At 47.7% G+C, this 18,502-nt stretch overlaps 1 protein-coding gene across 1 annotated transcript in view; it reads right to left on the bottom strand.

Annotated features, from left to right (window-relative positions):
- Nucleotides 1-18,502, bottom strand: part of EXOC4 (exocyst complex component 4) — a 718,575-nt gene that overhangs the window by 130,872 nt on the left and 569,201 nt on the right. The window contains exon 12 of the mRNA XM_075558685.1: nucleotides 17,642-17,778. Coding sequence (XP_075414800.1) covers nucleotides 17,642-17,778 — 137 coding nt within the window. The remainder of the gene's footprint in view (nucleotides 1-17,641; nucleotides 17,779-18,502) is intronic.

Here is an 18,502-nt window from a genome sequence, read left to right as displayed (position 1 = left end):
TGGGTACCCAACTCTTTTTTAAGCACTGCACCTCCCTAGCAGAGAGAAAACCTAGCCAGCCAGCACCACAGCCGCCATCATTTCTTGACCGCCCCTCCTTGCATTCCAAACATCTCTTAAAGGCTCCTGTGTATATAAGAGGGGCCTTGGTGGCGCAGTGGGTTAAGCATTGGGCTGCTAGCCTCCAGGCAGTCTGAGAGAGGAGGCGGTGGCTCTCTGCTCCACGCAAACACTCGCCGTCTCAGAACTCCAGAGGTAATTGTGCCCTGTCCTACAGGGTCGGATGAGTGGGGACCAACTCCCTGACAGAGAATTTGGTTTGGTGCATGCAAGAGCTTCCAGGGAACTTTGAAGGGGGCCTCTAGGGGTTCTGGGAAATGTAGTCCCAAGATGCTGCCATGGACCTGGAGCATGCTCGGTCCAAATCTCCATCTGTGCTCCCTTGCCCCGTCTCAGCTGAGTCAGGGGGCACAGTGCCTCAAACACAGCAACGATTATAAGCCTGGTGTGGGATCCGCAATGTTTTTCCTCTTAAAGACACTGTCACCAAAGAAGGAGCTCACTCACCCTGTTTTCTCACCTCCGTCACTCACCCACTCATGAACCGGCTGCAGGGCCCACCCTGTAATCTCTTCTCAGCAATCTGCTGTTGCTGTCTGAGAATTAGTCAATAATTGCGTCTTCAGCTTCTAGGGTATTTATTGGCATGCTTACAAAGCCACTGGCCTTTCCTCTCCTACATGTCCTGTTCTTGTTCCTTCCTTTATCTCTCTGTAGTATTTTAACAATCATTATTCTAAAAATGATTTATGCAGAGCCTTATGAGCCTCATGCTGGCTCTACAGTCTTTGGATGCCAAATACCCCGTTTACTGTATCTGCCTGCTTCTCTTAAAGTCCTGGGTTTCCTCACGTGGCCTCCTGTTTTTCTCTGCAAAGTCTACTTCCGTGGGGCCCACAGTGGGTAAGAACCCCACAGCGGCTCTGGGTGGGGAGATGGCATTCTATTGTTTGCTTTGCACTGGCCTGCTGTGGGTGTTTGCGGTTTTGTTGGTCCCCAGTGTGTCGTTTTTTAATTTCTTAAAGCTTCCTCTCTCTCTTTACAGGTAATGCAGACCGAGGTCTTTGTTGACACACAGTGTCCGGGCCACTGTTCCTAGTCTGTGCTGGGTGGTCTAGTCCCTGGATGAGCTCCCATTCATGGACAGACTAGCACCCTCGATGGCGCCTGGCTTTGTGTTTAAAATGCCAAGTTCGATTTGCCTCCCCACTTCTAAGACCCGACGCCTTTGCGGCTTACTCTACTTCAGCACTTGCTCTTACGGCTTTGAATTCCTTTTTCTCATGTGGCATCCGGAGATTCCTCTTTCTCCAATGTGGTGGCACACTGCAAACACGCGTATTAACTAGGTGTTTTCATTCAGAATTCCTGTGCATTAGGAGCAGGGGGAGAAGTGCTTCCTGGTGTGTAGTTGTTGCAGTTGTGAGGTGCTATGGGCTCGCAGAGACGCCGGGACAGAGTGGAGCTGCTCCATGGGGGTACTGGGTGTTAATCTTCATGAGCACACATGCTGCGTTCTTTTCCCGGTGGTGTTGCTAGGGATTGGATTGGGAGTCAAAATTCAGTCTTAAACCAACTGCAGTCCAGCTTCTAGAACCACCATCCCATGGAAGCAGTTCCACGGACCCAGGGGCAAGCATCTGTCAACAGGTTCTTTGGCCATCCTAAAGCACCTTAAGTTTTGACTACTTCTGTGGAAGTTACATACATAACCTGTTCTCACTTTGAGACTTAAGAACGAGGGGGTGGAGTTGAGCCTGCCAATCAGGTCACAGTTTGATGACCTCATTTGGAGCTGCTAAGGAAATCAATAGCTAATTGGAGGCGGGACACATGCTCACTCCCTGCCCGAGACCTGCTGGCTGATAAGACACATGAAGCTACACTAGAGCCCGGGGGCTGAAGGAGCCACGTGGAGACCCCTGCCACTGGATCCACAAGACTTCCCACCCACTGGCCTGTGATCTTCCTGCATTTGGCATTATTGCATGTGTTTCGTGAGTCTGAAGAGGACTTTGTAGATTGGTATTGGACATATGGGCTAACATCTGACTTATGGACTTGATCTGAACTGGGCTGGGATGTTTTCTCAATATTCAATTGCTCTTATATAGAGAGTTCTTTCTTATACACAAATTAGTGTCCAAGAATTTGTGTTTCTAGTCTACCCGGACGAACACAGCTCCTTTCCTGAGCTCTTAGATCTTTGTTTCCCATAGATTCGTCTTCTCCCAGTCCCACTCTGCTACCCTCTCCTCTGAGTCAAGAGAACCAAAGAATGTTCTCTTCATCTGCCTACACTTTCAAGGTCACTGTTCCCCAGCATTCTGCCTTTCTCACTTGACCCACCTGTTTCTGAGGAGCCTTGAGACACCCTGAGGACCGTCCCCTCTTCTAATTCTCAGATCTGTGGCGAAAGGCTACTTGAAGAGGCCACCACATTTTTTTTTCAAAATGAAATGAGCAAAAAGAGCTCCCTTATCACCCACTTCGCTCTTCCATAAAATACTCATCATTGCTTATCATGGTCAACAGCCCCACCGTCCACCAGAAACTCACAATCATTGTGTCTGTCCAGGCTACCTCCTTAGGATCTGATGAATCTGCCATTTCCTTTCCAGCTTAACTGTGCGTAGACCCTCATCATTCCTCACTAGGTCTGCGCAGGAACCTTATAATTGGACTTCTTGCCTCGAGTTATAAAACTATCCATTCAACTTAGCACGCTAGTCAAGAGTCATTTTTTTCTAAAGTACAAATACAGGCTGACTACTCCTTTCTTAGGTTCTGCATCACTTCCCAATTCCAGACCAACACCAAGGCCGAACACCTACTCTACAGCTTCGTCTCCTGGCACTCCTCTCGCTCCTCCTTGCTTCCTAGGCCGAGCCAAACCCACCAGTGTTGGCTAACACCCTAGCTATAATGAGTATCCTAGAGATGTTTTTAATGGGATCCACGGTTCCCTGCCTGTGCTCTCTCTGCCTAGAAAGCCTTTTTCTCATCCTCCTTGTTTGTTTAGCAAACTTCTACGTATCAAGCATTACCTGTTTCGCTGTAATGTATCGGAAAAGTTTATATTTAGCATTAGCCAGCTGGACTCGGTTTAGATGATTTGGTTGGCAACGTCTAAAGCAATAGTCAGGAGCCAGTCGAACATATGCCTTCTTCTCCCCATCAGGCCTCATCAAGGTGTTGACCTTGGCTACGTCAATGTCACGGAGCTTCTTCACAGCCTGTTTGGTCTGGTACTTGTTGGCCTGGACATCCTCCAGGGTGCTGTCATCTTTGATCTTCTTTGTGGAAGACTCTGTGGTTAGGGGGAAGTAGATGATGGCATCACAGTCCAGCTTGCTTCTCCTGGGGGTGCTCTTCTGAGGATATGGGGAGCTGCCTTCTTAGCCTCAGGCTCTTAGGCTGCTGGAAGGTAGGTGACACCTGGATCTTCGCTTCTTCGTGGCTGCGGATGCCTTTAAGCACAGCCCTCTTGGCCGTCATTGCCTTTGCTCTGGCTTCCCTTTGGGGCAGGGCGGGGCTTCCTTCTTTCCCTTCAGCATCACCTTCGTAAAGAGTCCACTCTTCTTTTTTGGTGTCTCATCGGTCATATACTAGAGGGTTTCCATCTTGCCTGCACACTCAACAACGTGGGAGCTTTTTCAAAATCCAGAAGTCAGGAAGTACCTAAGCCAAAAAAATGAGTTGCTCCGAGGGGGAGAACCCAGGCCATTCCCATGAGCAGCCAAGGTGAGAGCCACTGTGAGAACCACTACCTTAAACTCGCCTTTGCTCTCGCTGGCCCCAACGGATTCATTCCCCAATGTCCCTTGTGAGAATCTGCATTTCCTCTCCAGGAAGATTGAACCACAATCCACATTGTAACAAGATGCCCCAGGTGGCTCATGGTATACGGAAGATCTCGTGGCAAACAGGGGCCTTGTTGAAATATGGAGTCTGATTTAGTCTTACCGGGCATGGAGAGGGTTGAACTGAAATGAACCCGTTTGAACTCCTGGGCTTGCTACACCTTAGAAGTCGGGATCCCAGGATTGGAGGATGGGGTCCCTGTCGGCAGAGCTTCTTTCTGATTCGATTTTGTGTGCTCAGTGTCCAGCGGAGCACCTGCCTTTGGAAGGGATAGCAGAACTCAACCGGAAATAACAATAAGCCGTCTTCTTTCAGGTGACTACGTGCTTCATGAGATGAGATCCACGTTAGCGGTTTTCCTCTTCATCTTCTCATCATTAAATGGCTCATACAAGGTCTAAGTTGTTACCAATCTCAGGGCTAAGCCCTTCACCCCTAATTCAATGCCAATTGGAAAGGTGGCCACAGATTCACTCCACCACGACAATCCAACACAAACAAGCCTTAACTCACAGAACAAAGGAACTAAGGAGAGGTTATTGATAAGCCTTCCTCATCTTCCACTTATTCCTAAGTGGCCTATTATTGGAAAGTCCCCTCAAAGTCTCACTTTCATTGTGAAGAATGTGTTGACCATGTCAGCTTACACTAATCTCTCCTTTTGGAAGTCAGGTCAACAAAAAGCTCTCGTTTTCATACCTCTTATCTATAAAACTACATTTTTCTTTCTTTTTTTTCTCAAATGTTCTTTTCTGATAGATCAAGTAACTACAGGAAGCTTTAGTTGTTCAAAGTAACTGGTGCTACTGAAGACCAGAAACAAGAACAAAATAACCCCAACTCCCTAATCCTACTTCAAAACAAACACATCAAACTTGATTTCCATTAGAATACAGTTATTCTTCACACTAACAATTAAAACAGACAAAACAACCAGGACCCAAAGTGTGTGTGTGTGTAGCAATGCAAATAATTAACCAATTACTGAGCTTTATCTTCTAGCCGAGAACACCAAGTTAGTGTTGTGTGTGCGCGCGTGCGCACATGCATGTGTGTGTGTGTGTGTGTGTGTGTGTGTGTACACATAGTGGGGCCAAATCTGCACCCCTGCCTATCTTTGTGTGCCTATAAACTCAGGATGATGCTCATATTTTAACCTGGTTTATAGAAAGTAAATGAAGAACAGTATTGTGTGATGGGAGAATTATGGGAAATTCAAATTTCAGTCTCAATATTTAGATAAACTACTGGCTGGGTCATTCCGTCCTTCTTAGACTGATACTGCAGGTTAAATTCCGTTCCATCGAGTAAAACGTCCGTGTCCAATTCCATTTGCCAGCCTCCCAATCGTCGAGCCCATCTGCGTGGGCCAGTATCTGTCGCGTCGTGTGTCACTGAGTTGGTCACACTCTAGTGACTCTATAAGAGCAGGGCTGCCGCAGAGGGTTTAGTTCTTTATCAGAGCAGATTGCCAGGTCTGGTCTCCCACAGAGATTAGAACTGCTGACCTCTCAGTTATTAGGCACGCACTTCACCACTGTGCCGTTAGAGTTTCTTAGGGTCCACCCTGAGGTTAAGAAATGGCTGGAGCCCAGTGGTATAAGCTGGTGCTCTACAGTGAGGGGACTTTTGTTTTTCGGTGGAATGGGATCTTCAGGAAAGGTAATCCACATTATTTGCTCACTTTTTAAAAGACTGAGTTCATTTGATATCAAGTATTATGGTACTGCCTTCCCTGATCTTGCTAGATTCTGCCTTATCCCAGAGAGAAGTGACACAAATGGGTGCAAAGACTGACCTACGCTCCAGTGTGGAAAACGAAAGTCCTTACAACTGGACCAATAAGCAACATCTTGACAAATGGAGAAAAGATTGATTAATGTCGTCAAGGGTTTCATTCTATCCAGACACTATCTACAACAAGAAATACATGCATCGATTTGGGAGTGAACCGCAATCCCCAGAGCAATTCATTCCACATATTCTAATTCAAAATGCTGGTACTGGTGGGCAAGTGAGTGTCTCCCTTTAGGAGAAAAGGTTCTGTCCTGAGCAGGAGCAGACTGACCACTGAGCATGCCTTGCGCTGGGCTTAATCGGGAGTGCTCCCAAATCTGTGGTGAGCAACTCCTCCTGGGCGTGACCACGCCTTCGGGACCAGGTGAACCTGGGCACTGCAGATACCTGGGAAGGCACCACTGAGCCCGAGTGCATCTTGCTTAATGGGTAATCCAGCCGTGATCCGACCAACTCCATGAGCTGATGGTTTTGATGTAAGCCAGCTCAGGTGGGTGACAAAATTCCCAGGCACCCCAAAGAGCCTCAGGAAGGAGAGCTAGAGCCCCAGCAATTATTCGACAAGAGGGGCCATGTGCTGTTAATTAATTCACAGCTCACTGGGCTACAGACAGAGCCATCTGTGTAACTATTTGTACCTGTTCCTGGGGGGGGTGGTGGCTAGTAACAGGTGCAGCATTTGAAACAGGTGATGAGGCTGCGGGGAGGAGGGTCCACCCTCGACACAGGCTCCAATACATGTGCTTCCTCTTGGGAACAGTTGGAAGCATCAGTGTGCATGGTCCCTGGACACAGCTGGGCTTCAGAGTTGTTGCAGTAGGTAACCAACCAGGGGCAGGGTGGGCTAATTGGACTCAAGTGTTGTTGGTGACAGCCGGGGCATGGTGTCTCCTTTCCAGTTGGAACATTCCAGACACGTCAGAAGAAGGAGCCATGCCAGACAAGTGGACCCTGAGCGAATGGGGTCCCTATGAAGCGACTGGGGCTGGGCCCCACCTGTGAGTGACTGGACACCAGTGCAGGTCAAAGAGCGGGGCAGTGGTCCACTGAAAGAAGTGACTATCATAACTAGGAACTTGGAAACGGGAGCGCCTGCTTCACCAATTTCACAATAAGAAACACAAAGTCAAGCTACAGGGAGGGTCTCCTGAGCTAAAACGGAAAAGAAGAAATGGAAAGGGTGCAGCTAAGAGATCAGCTTTTCAGCGAGGCTGAGGGCTTCAGGAGGCGGTGCACTTCTCTGGAGGAATGACAATGTCAGACTTCAAGTCACTCCCTCTGGTGGTGGGTCATGGGGAGCAAACAATGACCGGGACAATCAAGGGCACCCTGGGAAAACGGACCTGGGACCTGAGCAGTTACAGATATCAAACTATCTTGGGGACAATTTAATAACCACCTCTGAGTAGGTGATTTTTATAAGTCTCACTTGTCTGACATTTAACAGACCCAGAGGAGAAGAACTACTGGCAACACAAGCAGCAGAGCAAGCACGTAGATGAAGTTTTGTCCACACTGCCAAGGTTCCCCTTTTTCTTAGGATATGCAAACCTACGTAGTTTTGTGTTTGAATATTCTTAAGATTTTTGTAAAAGAGATTCCAGGCCAGGGAGCTCCCTGTTTAAACCCTGAATGTCTTTCCACTGCATTTAGAGCAACACTCCGATTCCCTGGTCTTGAGGTTACTCATCATCGGGTCCTCTGTTTCGATTATACTTTTAAATGCCTGGGAGGCATTTTTGAAGTGTTTCACTTGGAAGTGTTTCGCCAGACCCAACGTGACTCGCGGGAAGTGCATTCCTGAGTGAGGATGAGGATGGGATTAAACCTGTAGACAAAAACCCTCACAACTGGACCAGCAGACAAACGGAGGCAACACTGGTTTTCAAGGATTTCATTTTACTTGAACCCACAATCAAAGCATCAGTCCAGGAAGCATCAGTCAAGAGATGTATGACATGGTGCAAAAAGCAGTCACTGGGAAAATCTGCTGAGAAAGATCTCTTTGAGGTGGTAAAAAGCTGAACTTTGCCTCCATGGTGTGATTGACCCAAGTCAGAGTATTTTCCATCATCTCATATTCATGTGAAAGCTGGCCAACCAGAGAGCACAGACTTGATGCCTTTGAATTAGGGTGCTGAGGAAGCCTATCACAGACACTATCCAAAGACCATCCAAAGAATGAAGAGATCAGTCTTGGGAGAAGTACAAAGACAAAGCTCCTTGGAAGTAAGAATGGCAAGACGAGGACATGTCATCAGGGACATGTCCAGACTTGAGCCAAAAAGATGAAGACTCTCAACAAGATGGACTGACACGGTGGCTGCAGCCGGAGCTCCAATATACGGGCCAGAAGACCAGCTTGCATGATCTAGAAGAAAATCTTCCCAGGACTTGCCCTTGGCTGGTCTGGGGTCAAGGTTAGTCGGGATGACAGATGCTGAAAAGCACTCCCCCTAACTGGGCACTGGTCTGTTCTGCTGTCCATGTTAAGGCAACCCAGAAGAACGGGCTGACTGGATGCCAACCACTAACAACGCGGGGTCAACTACAACAGCAAAACCAAAACCAGCCGTTTGGGGGGCTGGACAGAGACTTCAAAGCACCGTGAAGCCCCAATTCCCACGGCTATTTTAGGACACACCTTGACAAATTCCCTACTCCCAAGTCCAGGGGGACACACAAGAGGAGGCTGCATCCAGGACAAAGAGGTCAAGGAGGGGAGAGAAGCACTGTAGTGGACTACCTGCCTGCTAGCTAATGCACAGCAGGGGAACAGCAGCTGAGTTTTGTAGCCCCCAAGGGGTGTGACTAATTGGAAAAGTCCCTCTCCTGGACCCCCATTCCCTTTTAGGAAGCGTCTGGGCAAAGCCCAGACCCTGATATTGATGGAGTGGACGGGTGGGATTTTTGACCTACACCCGGGTCTCCAGGCTCCCAGGGCAGGCACAGTTCCCTCACAGCAAACGTAGGCAACCAACCAACTCTCAGCAGAGGGCATTGCGGGCTTATGGATCTGGAAATGCCAGTCGAAAAGCGATCCACAGAGGATCATGTGCTGTTCCTGCCACCTCCCCCATGTTATATCATTTTGGATCATTTGAATTGTATATGGATTTCTATTTAAGTCAGTCATTTGCTGGCAGCAAAACTAGAACATTTCCTGTTTTTCCTCTCACTGTAATCAGAATTCGGCTGTCCAAATTAGGACTGCCCTAATTACCCCGCAGCAGGTGCCAGCCGGGGGGAAGGGCAGCGGATGGGAGGAAGTAAGGACACTGTCTATCTCCGGCCTCCTCGAAGAAGAAAATCCATCCTCGCTTGCCTGGAAAACTTGCTTTAAGCATAAGCCATGCACACGAGGGGGTTACATGTAAATGTGTGTGGATGCATGGCTGTGCACTGTCTAACCTTAGGAACGATTTTCTATTCATTTCTCTTCAAAGCTTCACGGAATTACTCTTCCCAACCCTGAGCTGAGTTTGTCCCAGGCCTGTACGTCAGCACTCTCCGGGATAAGCCTGTCTATGGAAGGACCTGATAGTGGCCAAAGGCAGTGGGCAGCGGGCCTGGAGCAAAGAGGTGCTGGGCCTTGGAGGAGGGAATCTTTTTCTGTTGTTAAATCATTTTATTGGGGGCACGTACAACGCTGATCACAATCCATACATACATCCATTCTGTCAAGCACATTTGTACATTGGTTGCCATTATTAATCTCAAAACAGTTGCTTTTTCCTTGAGCCCTTGGTATCAGCTCCTCGTTTTTCCCCTCCCTCCTGGTCCCCTCTCCCTCATGAACCCATGATAATTTATAAATTATTAATATTTTATTATATCTTACACTCTCCGACATCTCCCTTCACCCACCTTTCTGTTGTCCGGCCCCCAGGGAGGCCATTATATGTAGATCCTTATAATTGGTTTTCATTTTCTATCCCACCTTCCCTCTACCCTCCCAGTATCTCTACTCTCCACTGGTCCTGAGGGGTTCATCTGTCCTGGATTCCCTGTGTTTCCAGTTCTTATCTGTACCAGTGCACATCCTCTGGTCTAGCCCGATTTGTAAGGTAGAATTGGGACCATGATAGTGATGGGGGAGGAAGCATTTAGGAACCAGGGGAAAGTTGTATGTTACATCGTTGCTACACTGCACCATGATTGGCTTGTCTCTTCCCTGCGACCCTTCTGTAAGGGAATGTCCAGTTGCCCACAGATGTGCTTTGGGTCTTCTTTCCGCACTCCCCCTCATTCACAATGATATGATTTTTTTTCCCTTGATGACTGATACCTGATCCCTTCGACATCTCATGATTACACAGGCTGGTGTGCTCCTTCCATGTGGGCTTTGTTACTTCTGACCTAGATGGCTGCTTGTTTATCTTCAAGCCTTTAAGACCCCAGATGCTATATCTTTTGATAGCCGGGCACCATCAGCTTTCTTTACCACATTTGCCCATGAACCCATCTGTCCTCAGTGATCATATCGGGAGGTGAGCACACATGATATGATTTTTCTTCTTTAATGCCTGAAACCTGATCCCATTGACACCTCATTATCACACAGGCTGGTGTGCTTCTTCCATGTGGGCTTGGCTGCTTCTCAGCTAGATGGATGCTTGTTTACCTGCAACTCTTTAAGACCCCAGATGCTCTATCTTTTGATAGCTGGGCACCATCAGCTTTCTTCACTACCTTTGCTTATGCACCCATTTGTCTTCAGTGATCGTGTCAGGAAGGTGAGCATCATGGAATGCCAATGTAATAGAACAAAGTGTTCTTGCATTGACGGAGTACTTGAGTGGAGGCCCAATGTCCATCTGCTACCTTAATACTAAACCTATGCACATAGATCTATTGGGGAAGGGAATCTTGATTTTTTTTTTGTGCCAATCTATGTCAACAACCCAAAGCAATGGTGATTCCTAAGAAGAGTCGCTCGGTGATGCAAATGGTGAATTGGCTTGGTTAGGGAGCCTCCAAAGAAAGGTCTGGTGATCTAATGCCACAAAATCAGCAGTAGAAAACCTTCCAGAGCACGGTTCTCCTCTGGCACCCATGGGGACACTATGAGTTATACCTGGCTTGATAGCAACTGGTCATGTCCCACAGAGTCGTAGCACACAGGAGAGACTGGTTGGCTGTATGTACAAAATGGCAAAATATAAATGGCACAGGGTAGGCACTGGGTGTCTAATCCCAAGGTGGTTGGTTCAAACCGATGAAGGAATCTATTTCCATAACGATGTACAAAGCCCCGAAACCCCTATAAAAGGTCACTGTGAGTTTGGGTCCACTCGATGACGGTGAGTTCAGTTATTTGGGGTTACATGGTCCATGAAAGGAAGTCCTGGTGACCCAAACCCTCCATGCTTCTGCCTCCAGCCGCTGGGTCTGCGACGCCCTCACACTGGGTCCTCTGCGTGAGCCCATGTAGATAGTTCCTATGCATGCTGCAGCCAGTCCATCTCACCGAGGGCCTTCCCCTCCTCGCTGCCCCTCTGCTTCACCAGTATAATGTCCTTCTGCAGGACTGGTCTCTTCTGACAATGTGCCCAATGTGTGGGAACATGGTCTCACCGTCCTTGCTTCTAAGGAGCCCTCTGGCCCTACGTCTTCCGAGACAGACGGGTTTGTCCTTTTGGCAGTCCATGGTACTTGCAATCTTCTTCCCCAGCACCACAATTCAAATGCCTCGATCCTTCTTTGGTCTTCCTTATTCAATGTCCAACTTTCTCAGGCCGGCTGCACCCAGTTTAAACAGGCAGTCTCCGCCTACACTCCGAGTCCTGCACCCTGACACATGCCTTTTCTCTGTAGCGCTTTTACCTTTTAACACCCGGTGTGATATTATTTGTATTTATTTGATATCTCTTTTCTACCATCCCTAACAGACGGTAAACCCTGTAAGAGCAGGGGTTTTGTTTACCTTTCCACAAGTTTACAAGTCCTTGCAGGCACAACTCAATACGTATTTGTGGAATGAATGAGATTCAAGGTGCCAAGTAAATAAATTCTGCCCCCCTACCCCCCCACCCCTTAAGCATCTTTATTTACATCATACTTCCTAAATCCCAACTATGGAACCGAAGTGTATAAGGAATTTAAAAGGCGGAAAGAACAATTAAGGTCAGAATGGGTTACATAGGTGGTTATGGGGTACATTTCAAGAAAAGAAAAATAAAAGTCAACATACTGTCATTTCAGCTTTACCCACTATTTACGACTTAGGCTTTTCCAGAATTATGTATTGTATAATTTTGTTCTTTTTAAAGGCGGTTTTATTGACATGTAATCGAATTGTGGTGCATACATAAATGCTTTTACGGAGGACGTAAACAACTATACCAATCACTGCTGTCAATGAGTATTCTGAAGAAATGTAGGCAAGGATCTTGGAGTCCTAAGTCCTTCAGAGCGTCAGCACAGGGTCACAGGGCCATCCAGACATTCTAGGAGGCATCCTGGCAGGAGGAACAAAGGCTTGCCAAGGGTGCTGCAGGCCTTGCGGAGCTCAGGAAGCATGTGCGCTTGCCAGCAGGGGAACGCCGTTGGAAGAGGGATCAGAGATGGTCTCTGAGGACACAGCAAGTGGAACTCAGAGGAAGAACTCACCAAGAACAAGTTCCAGACGGGCTCCTTTCCTAACTGGGGAACTAGCTGATCTACAAGAAGAAAGGGCAAATTTAGCTCTTGGTTGTCTTGACTTTGTTTCCAAGGGTAATCTGAGAGCTGGAGCAGAGGAGTGCTCTTAGGAAGAAGCTGGGCAGATAGGAAACGGTGGCTCCTAAAGGCACTGGGGAGCGAGGCATTCCTGAACAAGTTCCCTGTGTTGTCCGTGCCAGCTAGCGTGCGTGCTGTCTGAGAAGACAGGCGGGAGGGTTTGCTGCTTTAAAAGGAACAGTCTGGGCGAATACCACCCGAAATCTGGTGATAGAGATCGTCTGGAGAGCAGGTGGTGAAAGAGGGGGAGTCATCAACAGTCTTGGCTGAACCACACTGCAGTGACTATGGCTAGGTTGTTCTTTGGAAGCAAGGATGAAGTCTCTCATACTTCGGACATCATCACCAGGAGAGCCCCACCCTTGGAGAAGATCGTGCTTGGAAAAGCGGAGGGTCAGGGAGAAGAGGAAGGCGCTCCATGAGGAAGATGGGCAAAAGGAGGTCAAACATAGGTACAACTGTGAAGATGGTGCAGGGCCCGGCGTTTTTCTCTGGGGTCTGGGCGGTCGCTGTGAGAACCAGATGACTCACGGGAGCCCAATGACCAAAAAGGACCATGAGCGGCGGCACCAGCAACTGTGATCTTCATCCATGTGACACACAGTCATATGTTGGGAGCTTACAAATATCTAACATAGTTTGAAATGATTGACATGAGTTAACTCCTTTAATTTTTCAGACAATACAATACAAGAGGGATGGGCTAGTCTTAGCCTTTTCTGCAGAGAAGGAAAAGAGGCATAGAGAAGTGGAATAAATTTCCAAGGACGAGGAAGCAGCAGGTGGACAAGCTGGCATTTGAACCTAGACGCCACACACCGCTTTTGAACTGAAGCCCGAGTTTATAGAAAGAGGGACTGAAACGAAGTCTCCAGAAGTATGGCCACAACTTTTCATCTAAGCTCTGTCCTAGTGAACACTTCACATGAACTGACAGACTGAAAGGTTGCTTAGAAAATCGAGCGTGATGTGGAATTTGGAGGAAGAGCTAAGATTTTTCTTTTTTATGACAGAATAAGGATTCAAAAATATCTCAATAGACCGAAATGAGGAGCTAAAAATAACAACACTAAATGTAATGGGTAAATGCAAGATCTTCCATTTTTTTAAAAAAATCACTAGATAATAGAACAGAAAATACTTGGCTGCATATGAACTAGTTTGCCTTCTTAACATTTCCTGACACCTGGCAACCAACGAGTGGCCACATCTCACCTTCCTGATGTCCCCTAACTCTGTCAGTTCCCTTCCACTCTTTGTGCCAATTCTCTAAATCAACGCATCCTGGTGGTGCAGTAGGTTAAACGTCGGGCTGCTAACGACAAGGTGGGTGGTTCAAACCCAGCAGGATCTTGTTGGGAAACAGAGGAGGCTGGCTCCTCCCAGACAGATGGGAAGTCTCCGAAGCATTCAGGGGGAAGGTCTCCTCTCCTCTAGAGGGTTGCTATGAATTGGGGTTGACTCAGTGGCAGTGGATTTGGTTTTGGGATTCCTGGAATCACGAGCTCTCTCCCTTGTGCTTCCACGCACTTGCTTTTCCAACCCATCTTCCACAAAGCGCAGACAAATCTACCATTAGCACACCTCTGACCCGGGTACTTCCTGTCTACACCTCTTCAATGGCTCCCTGTTACTTAATTTCCAAAGGTCGCTTCCTGGAGCCTGGTATTCAGGACTTTCCAATTGGGTGTCCTTTCCTGGAGCCCCACACCCAGACATGCCTACTGTTCTCACCTCCCGGCATGGCGCTGCTTCTTCCTTTGGCCCCTGGAGTCCGCTGAGATCCGGCTCCTTCTTCAAGGCCAGTTCATATGCTTCACCATGCCTTTCCTACCTTCCGTTCCTAATGTCTTTTTCCTGGCTTGCCATCGTTACCTCGGTTTGGTAAGTGCCAGCAACTAGTTCCAACCTAAAGTGGCCTTTTGCTTATGGTGACGTTACTTCCTGGCTCGCTTCGGAGGATTTGGATTTTTCATTACGTTGAGGTGTAATCCTGCAGTCTCCATCAGTAAGTGTTTCAAGACCCCGTTGTGTTTAGCAAGCAGGGTGGTGGCACCAGCACACTGCGGGTGATTGATGAGTCTTCTTCCAATCCGGATGCCACGCTCTTCTTCACGATATTTCAGCTCAGTACACAGACTGGTGAAAGGATCCAACTCTGACACACAGCTTTCCTGATCTGAAACCAGATCGTACCCCTTGTTCCACTTGAACCCTGCCTCTTGGACTACATACAGGCTTGGCGTGAGCACAATTAAGCGTCTGGAATTCCCTTTTTTTGCCATGGCCTCCATAATTTCTTATGACGCACACAGTCCAAATCCCTTTGCATAGTCAAGGAAACAACACAGGTCAACACCTCGGAGGGGTCCTCTGCTTTCGGTCAAGTTTAACCTGATATCAGTGTGTTAGTATGAGTACTTTAGAGAAACAAATCCACAGAAACTCATGTATAAGAGAGAGTTTATATAAAGGTTAATTGCACATCAAGAAAACATCCCAACCCAGTGCTGCCCAAGCTCACAAGTCCAAAATTAACCCATATGTCCAACACCAATCCACAAAGTCCTCCTCCATCTCATAAAACAGACGCAATGATACCGACTGCAGGAAGAAAGCTGAGTCAGTGAACATGTAAGCATCTCAGCGCTGGCAGGGGTCTCCACACGGCTGCTCCAGCACCCAGGGCTGCATCGGGGTGGGGCCATGTGGCTTCTCCTTGGGGATGTCTTGCAGGAAATCAGTCTTGCCAGCTGAAGCAGGGAACTGCTAAGGCAGCTGCACCCTGGTCCAACCGTCACAAAGCAAGGACCCAAGAACTAGAAAGGCAAGGCTCACCGAGCCATTGATCCTTCCGCCCTTCAATTAATCCCACTTGTGTGTATCAGCCAGGTTGGCACAATAAACTAACTCAATCAGCAATACATCTATATTATCATCCTTACTGTTGTGATTATTGCTACGAACATCCTCCCGCTACTTCTCTGTCTCATGTCCCCCCTGATCCTCCGGAAGAAATGTAGGCCAGCTGAGGGCAGGGCCCGCGATGGGTTGACTTCTGTGTCTCTACTCATGCACACCGTGTCTTGGATCTGACCGTGGCAGAGAGGAGAGACCTCCCTACCCCCACCCCCAAGAAGCAAAGCGACCAGCGTCTGGTCCCGACCACAGAGTCATGTTTCCGCTGCCTCCGCAGAGTGCCAGTGAAATACTGGACTGGGTTTTCATGTATGCAAAGGGTCAAAGTGACTTGGAATCACTCCACAAAAACAAGGGCAGGGTCCAATGGAGAAGGAGGGATGACTTCAAAAGAGGGGTTTTCAGATGACAGCTGTTCCACAGAAGCATTCTGTTCTGTGGGCAAAATGACCTTCCTGTCACCCGACATGTGGAGGGACAGGGCAATCACCTGTCAGAGAAGATGATGGCGAGATTATGTGCAATGAATAAAGTGTCAGGCTATCTGAACGTAAAAGATTTCTTTCAAAATACTAAGCCCAACAAGAACATGTGAATGTCCTTGGGGAAGAGAGCCCGGGTCCTAAACAGGTTCTACACAATTTTCAGTACAGTTGATAGTGCTGAACATTATTATTTGCTAGATAGTATTGGGTGCCCATAATCAAATGCACAAGAACAAAGGCAATGCTTGACCTTTTAAAAACACTTAAAACTCAATGGACGGGAAAGACAAAGTAAATGTAATGTTAGTGTTTCCAACACAATTAATTAAAAATACCTTTTGGATATTTCATTCTTCATATCTGAAATATGTCATTCAATTTTCTTTCCGTGGACATGACATTGATGCCACCACTTTGGAGTGTGGGTGTGTAAAACTCAAAACACAGCACTTGAAAGCCCAGTAATTCCATTCTTACACAGCTAACAAAGAATAGTGGCTTTTAACGTGTGTGTGTGTGTGTGTGTGTGTGTGTGATCTTACGAGAAGTTGACAGAGGGAAAAACCAATCATCTCCTTCCACAGTTTTCAAGTTGACAGGTACAATTTTTTTTTGCAGCATTGAGTTAAAACAGTTAAATAATTATGGCACAAAAAATACAAAATACTATTGGAAGTCTGTCATTTCCTGAGGTAATTGAGTTCGCGTTTTTGAAATTTTATTAAGAGGCTTATGTATCTGCGGCTGAGATGAGGGCGGTTAAGTATTAACCCATGTTCCGTTCCTGTGATATCACGATCTACCACAGGCATTAACGACTCCACAACATGTATGTTCCCCCAGCCTTATTTATATGTTTGTTTTTGGGTGACAAAAGAGACTCCAATGAGAACAACTTCCTACACGGACAATTCCATGACCCTGGTTGCATTCTTCCATTGAATGACCTTTCTCATGAGCCGTTTCCAAACGCTCGCCCCACTACCATCTGAAACGGCTCCCTAAAATTCCCTCCACACCTTCTGAGTCGTCTGATACGCAGCCCTTTGCTATTAGCACCGTCTCCTACTAGTAATTCGGAGAGACTCCAGCGGAGCTTCCTCTTCCTTCCTCGCCTCCTCCCACTATCAGGCAACTACCTTCGCGCTTCCTGTCCATCCCCGTGTATCCTCTCCACCTGTGCAAACCTCACCCAGCAGCCTGAGGTGTGGAACCCAGCTCACCTTCCGCACGATCGCTCCTGACGCCAACTACTTTTTTCTCTTGCTCGTGCTGTTTCTACTCCCAATTGTTTAAGGAGCACCTGGTTATGTTCTGTGCTCTACCTAGCTCTCTGTAATTACATATCACACATAATTTCGTGTTTCATACATTCTTTTTCCGGCCCTAATTGCTTCATGCCGTGTCAGCTAGGCCGTGATTTGTTCCTGTTATTAGCTCTGCATGCACAGTGCAATGCTCTTCTCCACCAGCCAGACACAGCTTTGGACCCCGAGAAAAGAAATCACTAACTAAAGGTTTTCAAGTTCATAGCAATGATTCTCATTTCCACTCGCGCTGGAAACAGGAACAAACCATCCTTTCATGACAGTGGGCAGGTTAGAGATCAACCTTCAAGAGAAACATTGTTTATAAGAGCTGAGACGAAGTCATGTTGCAGATGATTAACACGAGCAGCTTGAAAATGTCTGACCTATCAGTATCCTTTAGGAAGAGGAGAGGGGTGGCTAGGGAGCCATGGCTACCAAGCGAAAGCCAGTGGACACTACGTTGCTCTGCATGGAAGGAGGCTCTACCTGTAGGCCAGAGTGCAGGTGTCCTTGTATTCCTGGAGCTTCACGCACACCATGTTGAGGAACTGGTCTGAGTAGGCACTCAGGTCGTGCATCAGGTTCATGAGGTCTTGCACTGTCTTCTCCACAATGATTGTGCTCTGGGCAAGAAGAGAAAGAGACAAGCACACAGACACTGGTGAGTTCGTTGACTCAGTCACGTGGAAGACAGGGCAGCACAACTGAACGGGGGTCACGACTGCAGACACCGGAGCTCTCCCGGGAGGATGGGCCATTTAAAAATATCGATGAAACAGAATCATCAAAGGTGTCTTCCGAGGTGCTGGTCTTCCAAAGACCTAAGAGGGTGCTTTGTATGGGAGGGCCTGGCACGGGGACTTTTCAAATCGAGTCCATGGGACTCTTGGCACCCATGAGACCCTCGGTGGCAACTAAGACAGGAAGCTGAACCCAAATTTGTTACCTCCAGGGCCCCACCTTGAGACGCGAGGTCTGTGAGAGTCCTCACAAAGCAAAGGGCCTCTGAGATTTGTTTTCAACGCTTCAAGCCCATCCATCTATTAAGAGTGAGTCAGACTAACATGTGGATTGTGCCTTACGATCTGTAGAATGTTTTCACACACACAACATATGTTACGCCACTTAAGACTCACATTATTAATCACCATAATAAACACCGATCGCCTTCTTACAGGCACCAGGTAGCATGTTCATGCTAAGCACTCCAAAAGCTTCGTCTCGTTTCCTCCGCTCAACAGCCCTGCGATCAGGTGGCCTGATGACCAGCCCCAGTTTAAAGCTGGGGAAACCAGCCCAGAGAGAGGAGGGGCTGCCCTGTGGCCCCTCTAATTGTTCCATTCTGCC

Source organism: Tenrec ecaudatus, chromosome 9, assembly GCF_050624435.1.
Source record: "Tenrec ecaudatus isolate mTenEca1 chromosome 9, mTenEca1.hap1, whole genome shotgun sequence".
NCBI classification, from domain to species: domain Eukaryota; kingdom Metazoa; phylum Chordata; class Mammalia; order Afrosoricida; family Tenrecidae; genus Tenrec; species Tenrec ecaudatus.
The sequence above is the reverse complement of the archived record's forward strand: the minus strand, read 5'-3'. Positions and strand labels throughout refer to the sequence as shown.